Source organism: Hylobates moloch, unplaced genomic scaffold, assembly GCF_009828535.3.
Source record: "Hylobates moloch isolate HMO894 unplaced genomic scaffold, HMol_V3 SCAFFOLD_12, whole genome shotgun sequence".
Classification (NCBI taxonomy): domain Eukaryota; kingdom Metazoa; phylum Chordata; class Mammalia; order Primates; family Hylobatidae; genus Hylobates; species Hylobates moloch.
The window spans coordinates 100,054,607-100,072,420 of NW_026652287.1; the positions used below are offsets into that span (position 1 = coordinate 100,054,607).

Genomic DNA, 17,814 nt, shown 5'->3' on the forward strand with positions numbered 1-17,814 from the left:
ATCTTAATTTTATTTGTATATTTTACAGAACCTTCCTTAAGTACTGGTAGGAATGAACAATCTACCAACAAGGATAATCAAAATCATACTCAATAATACCTATATTCTTTAAAAATAAGATAAATCTTACATTTTATGGATGCCCCTCTTTATAGTGCATTTCAGTTATATATAAAGTTGCAGCACAGCAAAAGTAACAAGTTGGGGCTGGGCGCGGTGGCTCATGCCTGTAATCCCAGCACTTTGGGAGGCCAAGGCAGGCGGATCACCTGAGGTCAGGAGTTTGAGACCAGCCTGGTCAACATGGTGAGACCCTGTCTCTACTAAAAACAAACAAAAATTAGCTGGGCGTGGTGGCAGGCATCTGTAATCCCAGCTACTTGGGAGGCTGAGGCAGGAGAATCACTTGAACCCAGGAGGTGGAGGTTGCAGTGAGCTGAGATCGCTCCATGCCTGGGCGACAAGAATGAAACTCCATCTCAAAAAAATACATACATACATACATACATACATATATATATATAGTTTTTTGCCATATCTTAAAATCACTGAATTTTCTGGTATCATGAAGTTTATTCCCAAATACTCATCCCTAACAACAAAAGTACACACAAAAGATTTACAAATAGTGGCTCATGCCTGTAATCACAGCACTTTGGGAGGCCCAAGTGGGTGGATTGCTTGAGCTCAAGAGTTTGAGACTAGCCTGGGCAACATGGCAAAATCTCATCTCTACCAAAAATACAATAATTCACCAGTCAAGGTGGTGCACACCTGTGGTCCCCACTACTCAGGAGGCTGAAGTGGGAGGATTGCTAGAGCCTGGGAAGTCAAGGCTGCAGTGAGCTGTAATCATGCCACTGCACTCCAGCCTGGGTGACAGAGCAAGACCCTGTCTCAAAAAAAAAAAAAAAAAAACTAATTTAAACTTTTAAAATATATATTTTTTTAATTTATTACAAAATTTTTTTAAAGATTTACAAATAGACAACAGTAAAGGAAAACATTTGATGCTATACTAGTAGTGGTAAAAAGAAGGCAGGTCTCTTTCTTAGTAGTATTTTTGGGTAGAAAAAGAGTAAATATGCATAGAGTTCAAATTCGACCTAGTTGATGACTAATACGGAAATTCAAAGTTTATACACAACATTCATCTTGGCTGGGAATAATCTTAAAATAAGTCAATAAACTGTCAATCAAACTATTAGTGAATATAATGTCTGAAAAACCAAACAATAAATTATATCCTGAATCATACTGGCTTCAATTTTATTTGAATAACTTGATTTTAATATAACTACTCGATTTTCACTTATGAAAATAACCAAAAGTCTTTTACTTGTAACTTACATTCAAACTAAACTCCAGCCACTAATATCCACTGTTTTGTTTTGTTTTTGAGATGGAGTCTCACTCTGTTGCCCAGGCTGGAGTCCAGGGGCACAATCTCAGCTCACTGCAACCTCTGCCTCCTGGGCTCAAGCAATTCTCCTGCCTCAGCCTCTTGAGTAGCGGGGACTACAGGCATGCGCCACCATGCCCGGCTAATTTTTTGTATTTTTAAGTAGAGATGGGGTTTCACCATATTGGCCAGGCTGGTCTCGAACTCCTGACCTCAGGTGATCTACCCACCTTGGCCTCCCAAAGTGCTGGGATTACAGGTGTGAACCACCGTGCCCAGCCATACCCACTGTTGAAAAAATTATTCATCCTAAGCATACAATATGCAGAATTTAAAACACATGTATTTGATAAGAGATCAACCTATTTAAAAAGTGTTTAAACTGCAGTACTAAAGCAAAGTGTAATACTGCAAAAAAGGAAAATTATTCAAAAAAAGAAAAGAAAAAAAAAGACAAATAATGTTTTCCTGCTAGAGTCTGAATATGGTTTATTTGTCCCCAACAAAATTCATGTTGAAATCTGATCCTGAATGTGACAGTGTTGGGAGGTGGCACCTAGTAGGAAGTGTTTGGGTCATGGGGGCAGAGTCTTCATAAATGGCTTGGTATTGTTCTTGCAGTAGTAAGCTCTCACAGAAAATAAAGTAGTTCCCACGTGAATAGGTTGTTATAAAGCCAGAACATCCCTCAGGCTCTCCCCTCTTCAAGTGTTTGCGTCCCTTTACCTTCTCCACTATGTTGTCATGCAGCATAAAAGCCCTATCTGGAAGCCAGCACCATGCCCTTGAACTTCTCAGCCAGTAGAACCATGAGCTAAATAAACCTCTTTTCTTTATAAATATACCTCTTTTTTGGCCGGGTGTGGTGACTCACGCCTGTAATCCCAGCACTTTGGGAGGCCAAGGCAGGTGGATCACTTGAGGCCAGGAATCTGAGACCAGCCTAGCCAACAAGGTGAAACCCCATCTCTACTAAAAATACAAAAATTAGCCAGGTGTGGCGGCACATGACTGTAATCCCAGCTACTCGGGAGGCTGAGGCATAAGAATTGCTTAAGCCTGAGAGGTGGAGGTTACAGTGAGCTGAGATTGTGCCACTGTTCTCCAGCCTGAGCAACAGAGTAAACTCTGTCTCAAAAATAAATAAATAGGCCGGGCGCGGTGGCTCACATCTGTAATCCCAGCACTTTGGGAGGCTGAGGCAGGCGGATCATGAGGTCAGGAGATCGAGACCATCCTAGTTAACATGGTGAAACCCTGTCTCTACAAAAATAAAAAAATTTAGCCAGGGGTGGTGGCGGGTGCCTGTAGTCCCAGCTACTCGGGAGGCTGAGGCAGGAGAATGGCATGAACCCAGGAGGCGGAGCTTGCAGTGAGCTGAGATCACGCCACTGCACTCCAGCCTGGCAACAGGGTGAGACTCTGTCTCAAAATAAATAAATAATAAAACCTCTCTTTTAAAATAAATTACCCAGCCCCATAATCTTTTATAGCAACACAAAACGGCCAGAGACATCCCCCAACTTTCAAGAAATGCTGAGTCAAAACATTATGTTCCTCTAACTTCAAAGGACTGCAGAGTCAAATGATTCTCAAGTCATAAAAGAATCTCCTAAGGGATACTACAGCAGGATGGTAAAACAAGAGTAGTGTTGAAAACTGGGTAAAAAGAAAAGCAAACTGTTGAGGTGGGGTGGGGGCGAGTAGGAAACACCTTAATAGGCAGCACAGAAAAATCAATGAAAAGAGTACTGGATCAGTGACTTTACCATTCAACACTATCTGTGAGACCTTGGACAAGTCACAAACGTCAATGTTTTAATAATTTCCTTCTCTGAGATAGGAACAAATCCCTTCTGATTCCAGGATTCTAGTATGCTAATATTGCAACATCTCCTAGACCAAGCACCCAACAAGAATCAGTATCCAGTTTTAGTTGGAAATTAATATGAAAGAGAAAGACACCTGCTGTATACAGTAGTCCTCCCTTACCCAAGATTTCCCTTTCTACGGTCTCAGTTATCTGTGGTATAGTACGATAGTCTGAGAAAGAGAGAGATCACATTCACATAACTTTTATTACAATATACAGATATTGTTATAATTTTTCTATTTCGTATTAGTTTTTGTTACTCTCTGACCATGACTAATATATAAATTAAACTTTACCAGAGGGATGTACATGAAGAAAAAAACACAATATACATATTGTTCAGTACTATCTGCAGTTTCAGGCATCCACTGGGGGTCTTGAAATGTGCTGCCCATGGAGGAGGACTACTGTAGTGCATGTACTTAAAAGGAAAAAAAAAAACAATAGCAAAAAATCCACCCCTGAAAATTCAACTTACAATTCACTTCCCAGTAATTATTTATTGCATAAGCTAAAGGATAACCACAAACATACTTCCATTGTTGTCAGACTAAAACATGTATAGTCTAAATTAGATCACAAATAAAAGGGAAGACATCTCCAGTTAAAAATCTAACATTCGGGCTGGGCCCAGTGGCTCAGGCCTGTAATCCCAAGCACTTTGGGAAGCTGAGGCAGGTGGATCACTTGAGGTCAGGAGTTTGAGACCAGCCTGGCCAACATGGTAAAACCCCAACTCTACTAAAAATAAAAAATTAAAAAAAAAAATTAGCCAAAATGGTGGTGGCTGCCTGTAATCCCAGCCACTCGGGAGGCTGAGGCAGGAGAATCACTTGAACCCAGGAGGCAGGGGTTGCAGTGAGCTGAGATTGTGCCACTGCACTCCAGCCTGGGCGACAGAACGAGAATCCGTCTCAAAAAAAAAAAAAAAAAAAAAAAATCTAACTTTCATCCAACTTAACATATCCAAAACAAACTCCTGATCTTCTCCCATAAGCTGGCTCCTCCTGCAGTCTTCTCCAATTTTCTGATTTTGTTAACAGCAATTCCACCTTTTCCATTGCTTATGTTGCTTATGTCAAACACTGGATGGTCACCCATTACTGCTCTCCTCTCTTCTCTATCAATCCACATCTTACCTGTTGGTCAATCCTGTCTCTACCTTCAAAATACATCTAGAACCTGACTATCACTATCTCAACAACTCCACTGCATCTGCCTTCGTTCAGTCCAGTTTCTCTCTCACCTGAATAGTTAACGTCTCTTAATTGGGTTCCTGTTTCTGCCCTTGTGCTTCTATTATTTAATTCCCACATGGCTGCCAGAGTGATCCTTGGCTCAAGGCATTCCAGTGGCTTCCAATCTCAGAGTAAAAGTCAAAGTCACTACAAGGTCCCACATGATCTGGCCCTCGTTTTCTCTTTGATCGCATCTTCCTCTTCTCACTTTACTCTCTCCACTTATATTGGTGGCCTTCGTATGTTTTTAAAATATCAAACAAGTTCCCAGTTCTGGACCCTTTGCATTTGTTCCCACTCTCTCTCTCAGGTCTCTTCTCAAATATTGCTTTTTTTTTTCTTTTTTTTTTTTTTGAGACAGGGTCTCACTCTGCAGGCTGGAGTGTAGTGGTGCTATCACAGTTCACTGCAACCTCTGCCTCCTGGGCTCAAGCAATTCTCCCATCTCAGCCTCTCTAGTAGCTGAGACTACAGGTGTGCACCACCACGCTCGGCCAATTTCGGTATTTTTAGTAGAGACAGGATTTCACCATGTTGGCCAGGCTGGTCTCAAACTCCTGGCCTGAAGTGATCTGCCCGCCTCAGCCTCCCAAAGTGCTGGGATTACAGGTGTGAGCCACCACACCCGGCCTCAAATATTGCTTTGTTAATTAAGCCTTCCCAATCACCAGATTTAAAATTGCAAACTCCATCCCCAATTTATTGTACTTCTCCTCCCCTTTCCCTGTGTTACTTTTTCAGTAGCATTTAACACACTGATATACTGTACTTACATAGTATTTCACCTATTTATGTACTTACTATCTGTTTCTGATTAAAACGTAAACTCCACGAGGGCAGGGATCTTTGCCTAGTGTGTTAACTGCTACATCCCCAGCAGTATGGTACAATATTTGGTACAAGGCAGGCACTCATTAAATTATTTTAAATAAGCAACTAGTATATACAGTGTCAAAATTCACATTATTAGAGATTATTAAAAGTGAATACTGTCAGCCAGGCACGGTGGCTCATGCCTGTAATCCCAGCACTTTGGGAGGCCAAGGTGGGTGGATCACAGGTCAGGAGTTCGAGAACAGCCTGGCCAACATGGTGAAAAAAAATTAGTGGTGTGGTGGCCATCCTGTAACCACTACTCAGGAGGCTAAGGCAGGATGTGATTCAGGAGGAGGAGGTTGCATGCTCAAGTAAATTTATAATCCAAAAAACAATATTTAAATCAGTTTTTTCCCAGTTGCAAAATCTAACAAATTTCATATGGCAATACAATTTTTTTTATTTTTTATTCCTTTTTCACATCACCTGCAATGAGACAAGTAGTCCAATTTAGAAACAGGTTACAGTTAGTGATCCTACTCATGCTTCTTATATTAGAATAGGAATCACTGAAGCTTCCCACAAACTGAAGCCATGTCTTACTCATCTTTGTATCTCTAATGCCCACTATGTGGCATATATATATGTGCTCAAAAACGTTAAATACATAAATTCTCAAAAATTATTTACTGAGCTTTACCATAAAAGTTTATGATACAAATATTAGCCTATCAGTAATGATGTGAAGTTAGCATTTGAAAAAATAATGTCTGGCAGACTAAATAAGCTACACTGCATTTCCTTTTAGGAATGGTCAGTACTGGAAAGATTTTAGACCTAGCAGTATTGATCTCCAATTATATGCACCTTAACTTTTCTTCAGCAACTCACTTCTATGGCCATATCAGATAGCTTTTCTTTTTTTTTCTTTTTTTTTTTTTTTGAGATGGAGTTTCGCTCTTGTTGCCCAGGCTGGAGTGCAATGGCCTGATCTCCGCTCACTGCAACTTCCACCTCCCGGGCTCAAGCAATTCTCCTGCCTCAGCCTCCCAAGTAGCTGAGATTACAGGCATGCGCCACCACGCCCGGCTAATTTTGTATTTTTAATAAAGACAGGGTTTCACCGTGTTGGTCAGACTGGTCTCAAACTCTTTAGTCACCTGAGTTAAGGATGTTTTGAAATATGAAATAACTTAAAACTCAAGTGTCCCAAAAATTCATCTCTGAAAAAAAAAAAAATCCTCATTTTGTAAAAATACAAAATTAGCCAGGCGTGGTGGCGCATGCCTGTAATCCCAGCTACTCGGGAGGCTGAGGCAGGAGAATTGATTGAACCCAGGAGGTGGAGGCTGCGGTGAGCCGAGATCGTGCCATTGCACTCCAGTCTGGGCAACAAGAGCCAAACTCCGTCTTAAAAAAGATATAAATAGCTGGGCGCGGTGGCTCACGCCTGTAATCCCGGCACTTTGGGAGGCCGAGGCGGGCGGAATCACGAGGTCAGGAGATCGACACCATCCTGGCTAACACGGTGAAACCCCGTCTCTTTGTATTTTGTAAAATACAAAAAATTAGCCGGGCGTGGTGGCGGGCACCTGTAGTCCCAGCTACTCAGGAGGCTGAGGCAGGAGAATGGCGTGAACCCGGCAGGCAGAGCTTGCAGTGAGCCGAGATCATGCCACTGCACTCCAACCTGGGAGACAGAGTGAGACTCTGTCTCAAAAAATAAAAAAGATATAAATAAAAAATAAAATAAAAACTAGCCCTAAGGACTCAATTTTCAATATATGGGTGTTTTCTATCTCATGCAGTAAGCCATTACATCTTTGTTCTTAATTTTTTTTGTTATACTTTGGTATGCATGCTCTTAATTTTTAAGAGCCCCTCTCAAATGGAGTTCTATAAAAGAATTAAACTCCAATGCACTATTTGTTGATTGAATTAACTTTTCTTCTAAGCATCTAGAGTGGTACTAGCTATGCAGCATCATCCTTGGATGAGTGAGAAAATAGGCATTCAAATCATTTTCTGCAGATCTATATTTTCTTGTGGAGCTGGGTATGAGAAAGGCTGGAGGACATAAATTAAAAATAGATAAAACCTTCCAAAATAAGATAGTTCAGGATTGGACCATATATATAATTTTAAAAGAAACTTTCCAATGAGTGATAACATTAAGAAATATATATTCATGCAGGGTGTGGTGGCTCACACCTGTAATCTCAGTACTCTGGGAGGCCGAAGAGAGCGGATCACCTGAGGTTGGGAGTTCAAGACCAGCCTGGCCAACATGGTGAAACCCAGTCTCTACTAAAAAAATACTACATATATACACATATATATGTATATGTATATATGTGTGTATATATGTATATGTATATATGTGTATATATGTATATGTATATATGTGTATATATGTATATATGTGTGTATGTATGTATATGTATATATGTATATAGATGTACACACACACGCGCGCTGCTATACTTTGCTACTTTTAAGAAAAGTGCTATATCTTATTCAGTATTATAAGTGAGGAAAATATTTGCTGAATCACAGAAGTAGGAATTCTGTTCCCAATATATAACCTGTGGTATAAGACAATCTGGGAAATCAAGAATTCTGTTTACTATACAAGTCTATCATCATACCCAAGTGTCTTCCCAAAATTAGTTAAAATTAACTTACAAATCGAACAGAAAGGGATCCTAACCAAGGGCTTTGAGTTCGCTGGTAACAACTTGGAACAAGATCATACATTTAGCCTGTGTCTTGAGACAAACACGGAGAAGCCAAGAGCAGTAACAAACTGCCAGCTTTACTGAGTCATGTTTCTGACTAAAACCGCGTTATGAAATGGAGAGAATGACATGTCTTGGGTTTAATCACCACAGATGTTAACTCCCTGAATTTTAGAGTTGCAGAAGAAAAAGAGCAAAAAACAACAACAAAAAAATGTTCAGTAATAATGATGCGGGTCTCATAGGACTCCAGAAAGAACTTGCCAAAGCTGCGAACTCTGCTTATTTACCTAAAACAAATCCTAGCTGTGCAAACAGGCACACCCTCTGATGCCTCAGAGCGGGAACGCCAAGGTGGGAGGAATTCAGAACAATCACAAGGTTAACGTTTCACTGAGAACATAGCCTCCCCTGAGAGTCCACACTGCGCCAGAAGCCCTCGGTTAACGGAACCGCTCTGCTCCAAGGGGAAGGAGCACCGAGCTCGAGTTAGAGCCCAGCACATTAACCAGACACCTGGGTGACGCCAGGCCACCTCCAGCCTCTGCTCAGTACCGCACAGAGCGGACCCGGGACGCCCCCAGACGCCGCGCCGGGAGCGATCCCAGCCCGCCGCGCTCCGCACTCCGCGCTCCTCCGCGCGCCCGCCCTGGGAGAGGACGCGTCAGGGGTCGACTCGTGAGGCCAGCCCCCGGCGCCGCCGGCGACAAGAGATCCAGGGCCGCGACCTCTGCCCTGGCCACAGCGGGGAAGTCCGAAGGTCGCCTCCCGCACAGCCGCCAGGCGCCGCCGCTACCGAAGCCGCAGGCTGACTCCAGTGCGGGCTGGGGCGGAGGCCGACTGGCGCCGACATCCGCGGCGCTCACTGACCTGGAGAGGTGCTTCAGGATTTGTTTCTTGATGATCCCGGCCATGGTGCCGAGACTGGAGGCGCCGCGCTCTCGTCCTGTTGCTCACTGCCTCCTCTCTTCGTCGCCGTCTCCTCTCTGTCCCGGCTAGCCCGGCCGGAGGAGAGGCGCTGATCGCTCACGACCGGGAGAGACCCGAAGCCCCGGCCAAGGCCACAGCCGCCGCGGAGAAGCCGGAGCATCGCTCTCAGGCCGCCACGGCCGCCGCGGGCGCCATCTTGGCTGCAGCATCACCTAAGAGACTCGGGGGAGGGCGGGGGCGGGGCGGCTCCAGGCGGGGCCGGCACGAGGCGGGGCGGGGCCAATGCCGGCTCTGGGCGGGCTCTGGGCCGGCTCTGGGCGGGGGCGGGAGGTTTACAGCCCTAGCCCCAGGGTCCCTCTTAGCCCTCGCGACACAGGGCCCTTGACTCCCAATACACCAACCGTTTTGGCCTTAATCCTCCCTCCTTCCCTCTGCTGGTGTCGTTCCAGCCTCCATCGCTGACCTGTCGCTGATTTTTCCTTCCATGTCCTACTTCCCTTATTCATTTCCTCAGAATTTTTTTTTTTTTTTTTTTCTTTTTTTTTTTTTTTTTGACGAGTCTCCCTCTGTCACCCAGGCTGGAGTCCAGTGGTACGATCTCGGCTCATTGCAACCTCCGCCTCCAGGGTTCAAGCGATTCTCCTGCTTCAGCCTCCTGAGTAGCTGGGATTACAGGTGTGCACCACCACGGCCGGCTGATTTTTGTATTTTTATTAGAGATGAGGTTTCACCATATTGGCCAGTAGGTCTCGATCTCCTGACCTCATGATCCGCCCGCTTCAGCCTCCCAGAGTGCTGGGATTACAGGCGTGAGCCACCACACACGGCCAAACCAATGTATTTCTTAAATGTATTTGATCGATGTCTATGCCTCCCTAAAATGTATAAAACCAAGCTGCACTCCTACCACCTTGGGCACATGTTCTCAGGACCTCCTGAGCGCTGTGTCATGGGCCACGGTCACTCATATTTCGCTCAGAATAAATTTCTTCAAATAGTTTATAGACTTTGATTCTTTTTGTCCACAAGGGTAGTTTGAAATCAGCCATGATGACAGTATTTACAACATAGAAAGCAGGGTTTTTTCCCCCTAGAGATCTAGTTGTTAATCATTCACCAGCACAAGACTATAAAATGAGCTTAGGCCGGGCGCGGTGACTCAGGCCTATAATCTCAACACTTTGGGAGGCCGAGGCTGGTGGATCACTTGAGGTCGGGAGTTAAGAGACCAGCCTGGCCAACATGGTGAAACTCTGTCTCTACTAAAAATACAAAAAATTAGCTGGGCATGGTGGCGGGTGCCTGTAATCCCAGCTGCTTGGGAGGCTGAGGGAGAAGAATTGCCTGAACCCAAGAGATGGAGGTTGTAGTGAGCCAAGACTGCACCACTGCACTCTAGCCTAGGCAACACGAGCGGAACTCCGTCTCAAAAAAAAAAAAAGTTGGAGGGAGATGCGATTGTAAATGTAAATATATAGACATCATTTTATAGGAAATAGTGAGTCCTGAAGACCTCTATGATGGGTTAATTGGGGAAGATGTTCATATTTCTGAGTTAGAAAAATATTTACAGACAATTGTGCTGTCAGTTCAGAGGATGGAGAACAGAATGGAGGCAGAAAGGGCATTGAGAAGGTGGTGGCATTATTTCAGGTGAGAGGTAAGACAGTATCAGTAGAGGTGAAAGAAGGTAAAGGACACATGCCAGAGATTAAATCAAGGATGAACATTGAAGGTAATTGAGGTTTTTGCTCGGGGCATGCCACTAGTTAAGTAATATAGTTGGACAGGCAGTTTTGGAGATAAGATCCTGTTGAATTTCTTGCTGTTAAGGCTTTCTGAGGATTTCTCAGTGGAAATTTTGTAAGGTTATAGTTTTGGGTGGAAATTCCGGCTTACGAATCGTGGTAGCTGAAGCCAAGAACAAGAATAATCTTGATCAAAGGGTATGTAAGTCATGAGGAAAGGAAAAAGAAGCTTAAATGAGAAAGGGCGGATAAACAGGAGCGACAAGATGGAAAGAGCATTTGTATTTTTTTTTTTTTTTTTGAGATGGAGTCTAGCTCTGTCGCCCAGGCTGGCGTGCAGTGGCGCAATCTAGGCTCACAGCAACCTTTGCCTACTGGGCGATTGTCCTGCCTCAGCCTCCTGAGTAGCTGCGACAACAGGAGAGCACCACCGTGCCCAGCTAATTTTTTGTATTTTTAGTAGAGACGGGGTTTCGCCATGTTGGCCAGGCTGGTCTCGAACTCCTGACCTCAGGTGATCTGCCTGCCTCGGCCTCCCAAAGTGCTGGGATTACAGGTGTGAGCGAGCATGCCTGGCCTGAAAATAGCATATTTTAAAGGATGAGAGATAAATAGAAATGATGGCTGCTCTATGATGTAAGATTTACAAAGTATTCTTTACTTGACTGGAGTAAGAGATCTTATAACTTTGTTTTTAAGGGTTTTTAGATAACTTTAATATTAAATTGGAGAAAACAGAATGACTATGAGAAAGAAAAGTAGCTCAGAGCAGTCTGGAAAATGTGAGGCATGTAAAATGTATTAGACCCCGAGAGACATGAGAATAAGACATAAGTCACATTCCCCCACCCATGTCTAGGGTTCTTTAAAGGCATTTTGGTTTTTTATCTCTTACCCTGTAGTTTCCAGACTAACAAATTACTTAAAATTTTTTTTGTTTGTTTTGTTTTTTTGTTTTGAGACAGAGTCTCACTGCGATGCCCAGACTGGAATGCAATGGTGTGATTTCGGCTCACTGCAACCTCCGTTTCCCAGGTTTAAGTGATTCTCCTACCTCAGCCTCCCAAGTAGATGGGACTACAGGCACATGCCACCACGCCTGGCTAATTTTTGTATTTTTAGGTAGAGACAGGGTTTCCTCATGTTGGCCAGGCTGGTCTCCAACTCCTGACCTCAAGTAATCCGCCCGCCTCAGCCTCCCCAAGTGCTGGGATTACAGGTGTGAGCCACCCAGCCTGGCCCAAATTACTTAAAATGCTACCACAAGTTGCACAGTGTACCCTCATTCACTATCTTCATGTTCCTGGAATTTCTGATACAAAGAGCAACATATAGCCAATAAATTGCTTATGTTATTTTAATGAACCAATGTAAATTCTTGGTAAGCAATTTAAGAACTTTGAGATGGAGTTTCACTCTTGTTGCCCAGGCTGGAGTGCAATGGTGGGATCTTGGCTCACCACAACCTCCGCCTCCCAGGTTCAAGCAATTCTCCTGCCTCAGCCTCCCGAGTAGCAGGGATTACAGGCGCCCACCAGCATATCTAGCTAAAATTTTTTTTTGTATTTTTAGTAAAGAGGGAGTTTCACTATGTTGACCAGGCTGGTCTCAAACTCCTGACCTCAAGTGATCCACCCGCCTCGGCCTCCCAAAGTGCTGGGATTACAGGCATGAGCCACCGTGCCCGGCCCTCTTTTCCTTTAAAAACCCACTTGTGGCCAGGCCAGGTTTGTTGGCTCCTCCCTGTAATCCCAGCACTTTGGGAGGCTGAGGTAGGTGGATTTCTTGAGCCCAGGGGTTCAAGACCAGCTTGGGCAATATGGTGAAACCCTGCCTGACTCTATAAAAAAAAATACAAAAATTAGCCAGGAGTGGTGGTTTGAGCCTGTAGACCCAGCTACTTAGGAGGCTGAGGAGGGAGGATTGCTTGAGTCTGGCAGGTCAAGGCTGCAGTGAGCAATGATCACGCCACTGCACTCTAGCTTGGGCGACAGAGAGACACTGTCTCAATAAAACCCCAAAAAACCAACAAAACAAATCAATTGTAGCTGCTGCTAGTTGGAACATACATTCAAGGAAACTTAAATCTATGTCTTCAGGGTTGCAGTTCTCAAACTTGGCTCAAAGAAACTTTCCACTGTGAAAATAAGTAACTCCGGCTGTACGTGGTGGCCAATGCCTGTAATCCCACCGCTCTGAGAGAATGAGGTGGGAGGATTGCTTGAGCTCAGGAGTTGAAGACCGGCCTGGGCAATATGGTGAAACCTAGTCTCTACAAACAATAAAAAAATTAGTTAGGTGTGATGGCTCACGCCTGAGGTCCCAACTACTGGGGAGGCTGAGGCAGGAGGATCACTTGATCTCACAGGCTGCAGTGAGTTGAGATCATGCCACTGCAGTTCAGCCTGGGTATCAAAGAAAGACCCTGTCTCAGTTTTTTAAAAAAGAAAATAACACCAAATATGAATTGTTGGAACTTTAAAATATTCTTAGCCTTAAAGGAATGTGATTACAGCACCTGAGTCAAAAAACAAAGGGTAGTTATAACCTAGGCAGCTGTAGCCTTTGTTTCTCTGATTATAGATGAGCCTTATTCTTTACCTACATTGTTTTGTAAACTGTTGTAAATAACTAAAGAGCTCCAGGGAAGCCTCTTTGTTTGTTTGTTTGAGACAGGGTCTCGCTCTGTCACTCAGGCTGGAGTGCAGTGGCACAATCTCAGATTCTCATTGCAACCTCCAATTCCCAGGATTGTCCCTCTACCTTCCTACCCCAACCCTTCTTCATGGAGCTCACCTGGGCCTTGCCCCCCCCTCAGCCTCACACTTCTACTGATTATAAAGAGATACCCCCCTTATTTGTCTGACTTTGGAATCTTCACCTCTGGTCCACAGCCATCCTGGGCTCTGCCCCCTTTTGTACACAGAGCCTTTGTCTTCTTAGGAAAATGACCAGGTTCTGCCCATAAAAGTATCCTACCTGAAAGGGAGGGGGAGAGAGAGTGCCTCATGGAAAATCACAGAAACATATTTCTTCGCATTTGAATGCTTCCAGGACCTCACTTTGGCAGCAAACCTACTCTGGGTTAGACCCCAGCATCCTTAGCTTTTTGTTTGTTTGTTTTTTGAGACGGAGTCTTGCTCTGTCGCCCAGGTTGGAGTGCAGTGGCGCAATCTCAGCTCACTGCAAGCTCCACCTCCCGGGTTCACGCCATCCACCTGCCTCAGCCTCCAAAATAGCTGGGACTACAGGCACCCGCCACCATGCCCGGCTAATTTTTTGTATTTCTAGTAGAGACGGGGTTTCACCGTGTTAGCCAGGATGGTTTTGATCTCCTGACCTCGTGATCCGCCCGCCTCGGCCTCCCAAAGTGCTGGGATTACAGGCGTGAGCCACCGCGCCCGGCCTCCTTCGCCTTTTTGTGCTATGGACTTCGTTGGTATCTGAGGAAGCCCGTGGACTGCTCAGAATAGATTTTTTTTTTAAGTGCACAAAATACAGAGAGCAATGGAAATAAATTATATCAAAATAAAGTTTATGAAAATATTTGTGATATTACATGATATGCTTTATTGGCACATTAAATAACAAGATCCAAAGTTGGGTCTAATTACTACAATTTTGAGGTAATGATGAGCAAAAATGCTATCTCAAGATGTCTGCAACAGCTGCAGTGTAATATGAAAATATCTGTGATTTCTGTTGGTAACAAAGTAACAGGTGCTGCTAACACTAATGAGGTTTGTTCCTAGCAACATTCACCATGGAAGGAAAAGCTCAATTTCAATTAAAGTTTAGAGAAAATCAAGATGCAATCGCCCTCCTCCCATCTTTCTCAATTTTTTAAATTATTTTTTATTTATTTTTAGGCATGGTCTTGCTCTGTTGCCCAGGCTGGAGTGCAGTGGCACAATCATGGCTCACTGCAGCCTCAACCTCCTGGGCTCAAGCAATCTTCCCACCTCAGCCTCCTAAGTAGCTGGAACCACAGGTGTGCACCACCACACCTGCCTAATTTTTAAAGATTTATTAATTTTTTTTAATTTTGAGACAGAGTTTCGCCCTTCTCGCCGAGGCTGGAGTGCAGTGGCGCAATCTCGGCTCACTGTAACCTCCGCCTCCCAGGTTCAAGTGATTATCCTGCCTCAGCCTCCCAAGTAGCTGGGATTACAGGCACGTGCCACTGTGTCCAGCTAATTTTTGTATTTTTAGTAGAGATGGGGTTTCACCATGTTGCCCAGGCTGGTCTTGAACTCCTGATCTCAGGTGATCCACCCGCCTCAGCCTCCCAAAGTGTTGGGATTATAGGCTTGAGCCACCGAGCCCGGTCATTTTTTTTTCTCTTAGTAGAGATGGGGTCTTGCCTCCCTCCTGGGTACTGTCATACCTGCTAGTGTGGGGTCTTGCCTCCCTCCCGGGTACTGTCATACCTGCTAGCGTGTGACTGAAGGCAGTGTCCCTGGCCCCAGCTGAAGGACCATAGCCAGCCAGTGCGCTCAGGCACCTTGGCCTGTTGCTCCTAGGGGTCGCCTATGCTATTCAGCCAAGGGGACGACAGTGCCTGCTGGCTTGGCTGAGCTCCAGCCAGGCTTCCCCCACCACTGACTCTCGCTCTTCTTTTCCTGGCAGGAAGGGCCCAGCCTCATCTATGACCTGTAGCCCCCCAACCAGCTGAGGCTCCCCTCTTAGACTTGTAAATCTATGGCCACTGGCATCTGGCTGCCTGCCCTTTCTGCTTCTCCCAGGGTCCCTTCACAGGGTCCTGGGCTTTCTGACTGCCCAGAGAGGACTCGGACACTCCCTCCAGCCATGCATCCCTTTTAGCTTCATCCTCTTGGTTCAAGCAATGTTCTTTGTCTATCAGGCCTGGTGGCTGTTGTGTAGGGCTCCCCAAAGCGAGGGGTGGCCCTGGGCCAGTGGGTTGGAAGACAGGGTGACAAGTGGGAAGCCCGAGGGGGCTGAGTATCGGTCTGGACTGTGGGTGCACTGCCTAGATGCCGTGTGACAGGCCATGTGTGGGGTGGGGAGGGCTGCCGCAGCCCCCAGGCATTACCTGTGAAGCTCCGGCTCCTCCATCTTCCTCCCCTTTCCCTTCTAGCCCCTCTTTTCCAGGAATCTTGCCACATCCACACTTGTGTCCTCCCCTCCCTGGCCCTCCCACCACTGCTGCAGCGCGTTGCGCTTGCCTTACTAGCTCTCTCCTAGCTTTTCTCTCTCCCGTTTTCTGCTTTCTCTCCAACTGCCAGCCAATGGGGTCAGGCAAATCCATCCCATCCTGAGAGCCCCAGGGCCCTCTTCTACCTCTAAACAGATCCCTCCTCTTCTCAGAGACCTTCCTTTCCAAGCCTGCCTGAACGACTGTTCTGTGACTTGACAGTGGCTCCCCTAGCCCCAAAACCAGCCCCCTTCATCTGTGATGGTCTGTTATAGTGGTGAGCTGACACATCCAGGCATGACCTTTGGTGAAAACTTGTGCCCCCTCTGTGGTACACCCCTGCCTTGTTCTATAAATACTCATATATATACATATACATATGTGTGTGTGTGTATATATGTATATACATATATACGTATACATATGCATATACACACACACGTATATATATATACGTGTGTGTGTGTACATGTATGTATACACCCCTACACATGGCCGACTGCCTCGCCTCCAGCGCTGGGAATCAGTCACCGTGCTGTCCTTGTGGAGTCTTGTGACCCAACTACAAGAGAACACTGTCCCCCAACAATCCCCATCCAAAGTCCACCACCTCCAGTGAGCCTCCCTGTCATGCCTGGCCTGTGGACAGCCAATCCCTACCATCCCTCCTGCCCCCCAACAAGCTTGGCAGTGCTGTGCAGACAGCCGTGTGGCCTGACAGTCTCTACCAGTCCTGCTGTCCCTTGGCTGGGAATAAAACCCATTTCTAAGTCACGGGGAATGTGTCCTCTGCTGGTTGCGTTCTCTGTGGAGCTCAGGGGAGGGGAAGGGCCAACCCATTACTAGGGTGCTATTGGGAGCGGTGAAAAGGCCACATCCTTTCCAAGGGACACTTCCTGGAAAGCCTCTGGAGCTCAGCAAGCTCTCATCCTGTGAAGCCGGCTCTGGCCACTAGGGGGCAGGGCCATAAACTCAGATTGGAGGGAGCCTGTGGGGCAGCTGGCAATCTGGAGGGACAGACAGAACAGGCTACCAGGCACAGAGAGGCAAGGGAGGCAGGGGAACAAAACGGAAGACAGCTGGGCTGGATGGAAGTCAGTGCCCTTGGATGCTGGCACCTGCCTTCCTTGGCACTACTAGATCAGGCTTCCGAGCCTGTTGGCCATCAGGGTCCCATGGTCCCCCATAGGTGCCATGGCAGTTCCTGTGGAATTCCCCAGGTGTTACCAGGCAGCATACAGGTAACACGCCTGGAAGGTCCCCAATACCCCAGCTGGACATGCTCACTTTGGGGCTCCCTGTTCAGTGGCACAAACTCCATGACCCAGTGAGGGAAACAGGAATACACCAGGCCAAGCAGTGTATGGCTAAATACATTCCAAAATAAAAAGCAAAATAAACAGGAGTCGCATCACCATGGTGCCACGACCCCATCTCTGCCTCCTTCCCCTGTCCTATGCTATCAATAAATAAGTTTTCCAGCCCCAAATAACTATTAGAACTTCCTACCCATATCTGCTATGTATGATACAGGAGGTGGCCCTACCACTGGAATATACAAAATGTTACACAGATATAGTATGTACACTAAGGGGGGGCCACTCCAGAGCCCATGCCCTCACCTGGTCTACATTAGCCCCATTGTCCTACCTCAGCTGCCTCTCTGAGTAAGAAAATGGGAGCCCCCCTGAGGAAAAAAATTGCTTTGGTGAGAGTTAAGGAGGCCATCAGGCCTCCTCCAAACAAGCCAATTCTATGAGCCTCTGACTCTTAAAACAATAATCATCATCCAGAAATTTAAGGAGTCAGCTCTGGCCAAGGTGGCAAAGGGTCTGCATGTTTGCCTCCCCCTGATTAGACACGGAAGAGTCTTATTTTGCTACTGTGGGGTAAAGGGGTGACTGGGAAGGGGTG

At 45.8% G+C, this 17,814-nt stretch overlaps 1 protein-coding gene across 4 annotated transcripts in view; it reads right to left on the reverse strand.

Annotated features, from left to right (window-relative positions):
- The window catches only part of BLTP3B (bridge-like lipid transfer protein family member 3B), a 102,610-nt gene extending 93,390 nt beyond the window's left edge, over nucleotides 1-9,220 (reverse strand). The window contains exon 1 of one of the 4 annotated variants that reach the window (XM_032171007.2): nucleotides 8,938-9,220. In XM_032171007.2, the coding sequence (XP_032026898.1) occupies nucleotides 8,938-8,981 (44 nt within the window). In that variant the 5' untranslated portion in view covers nucleotides 8,982-9,220. The remainder of the gene's footprint in view (nucleotides 1-8,937) is intronic. The other 3 variants (XM_032171006.2, XM_032171008.2, XM_032171009.2) reach the window with 3 other exon arrangements.
- Between the last annotated feature and the right edge of the window lie 8,594 nt (nucleotides 9,221-17,814).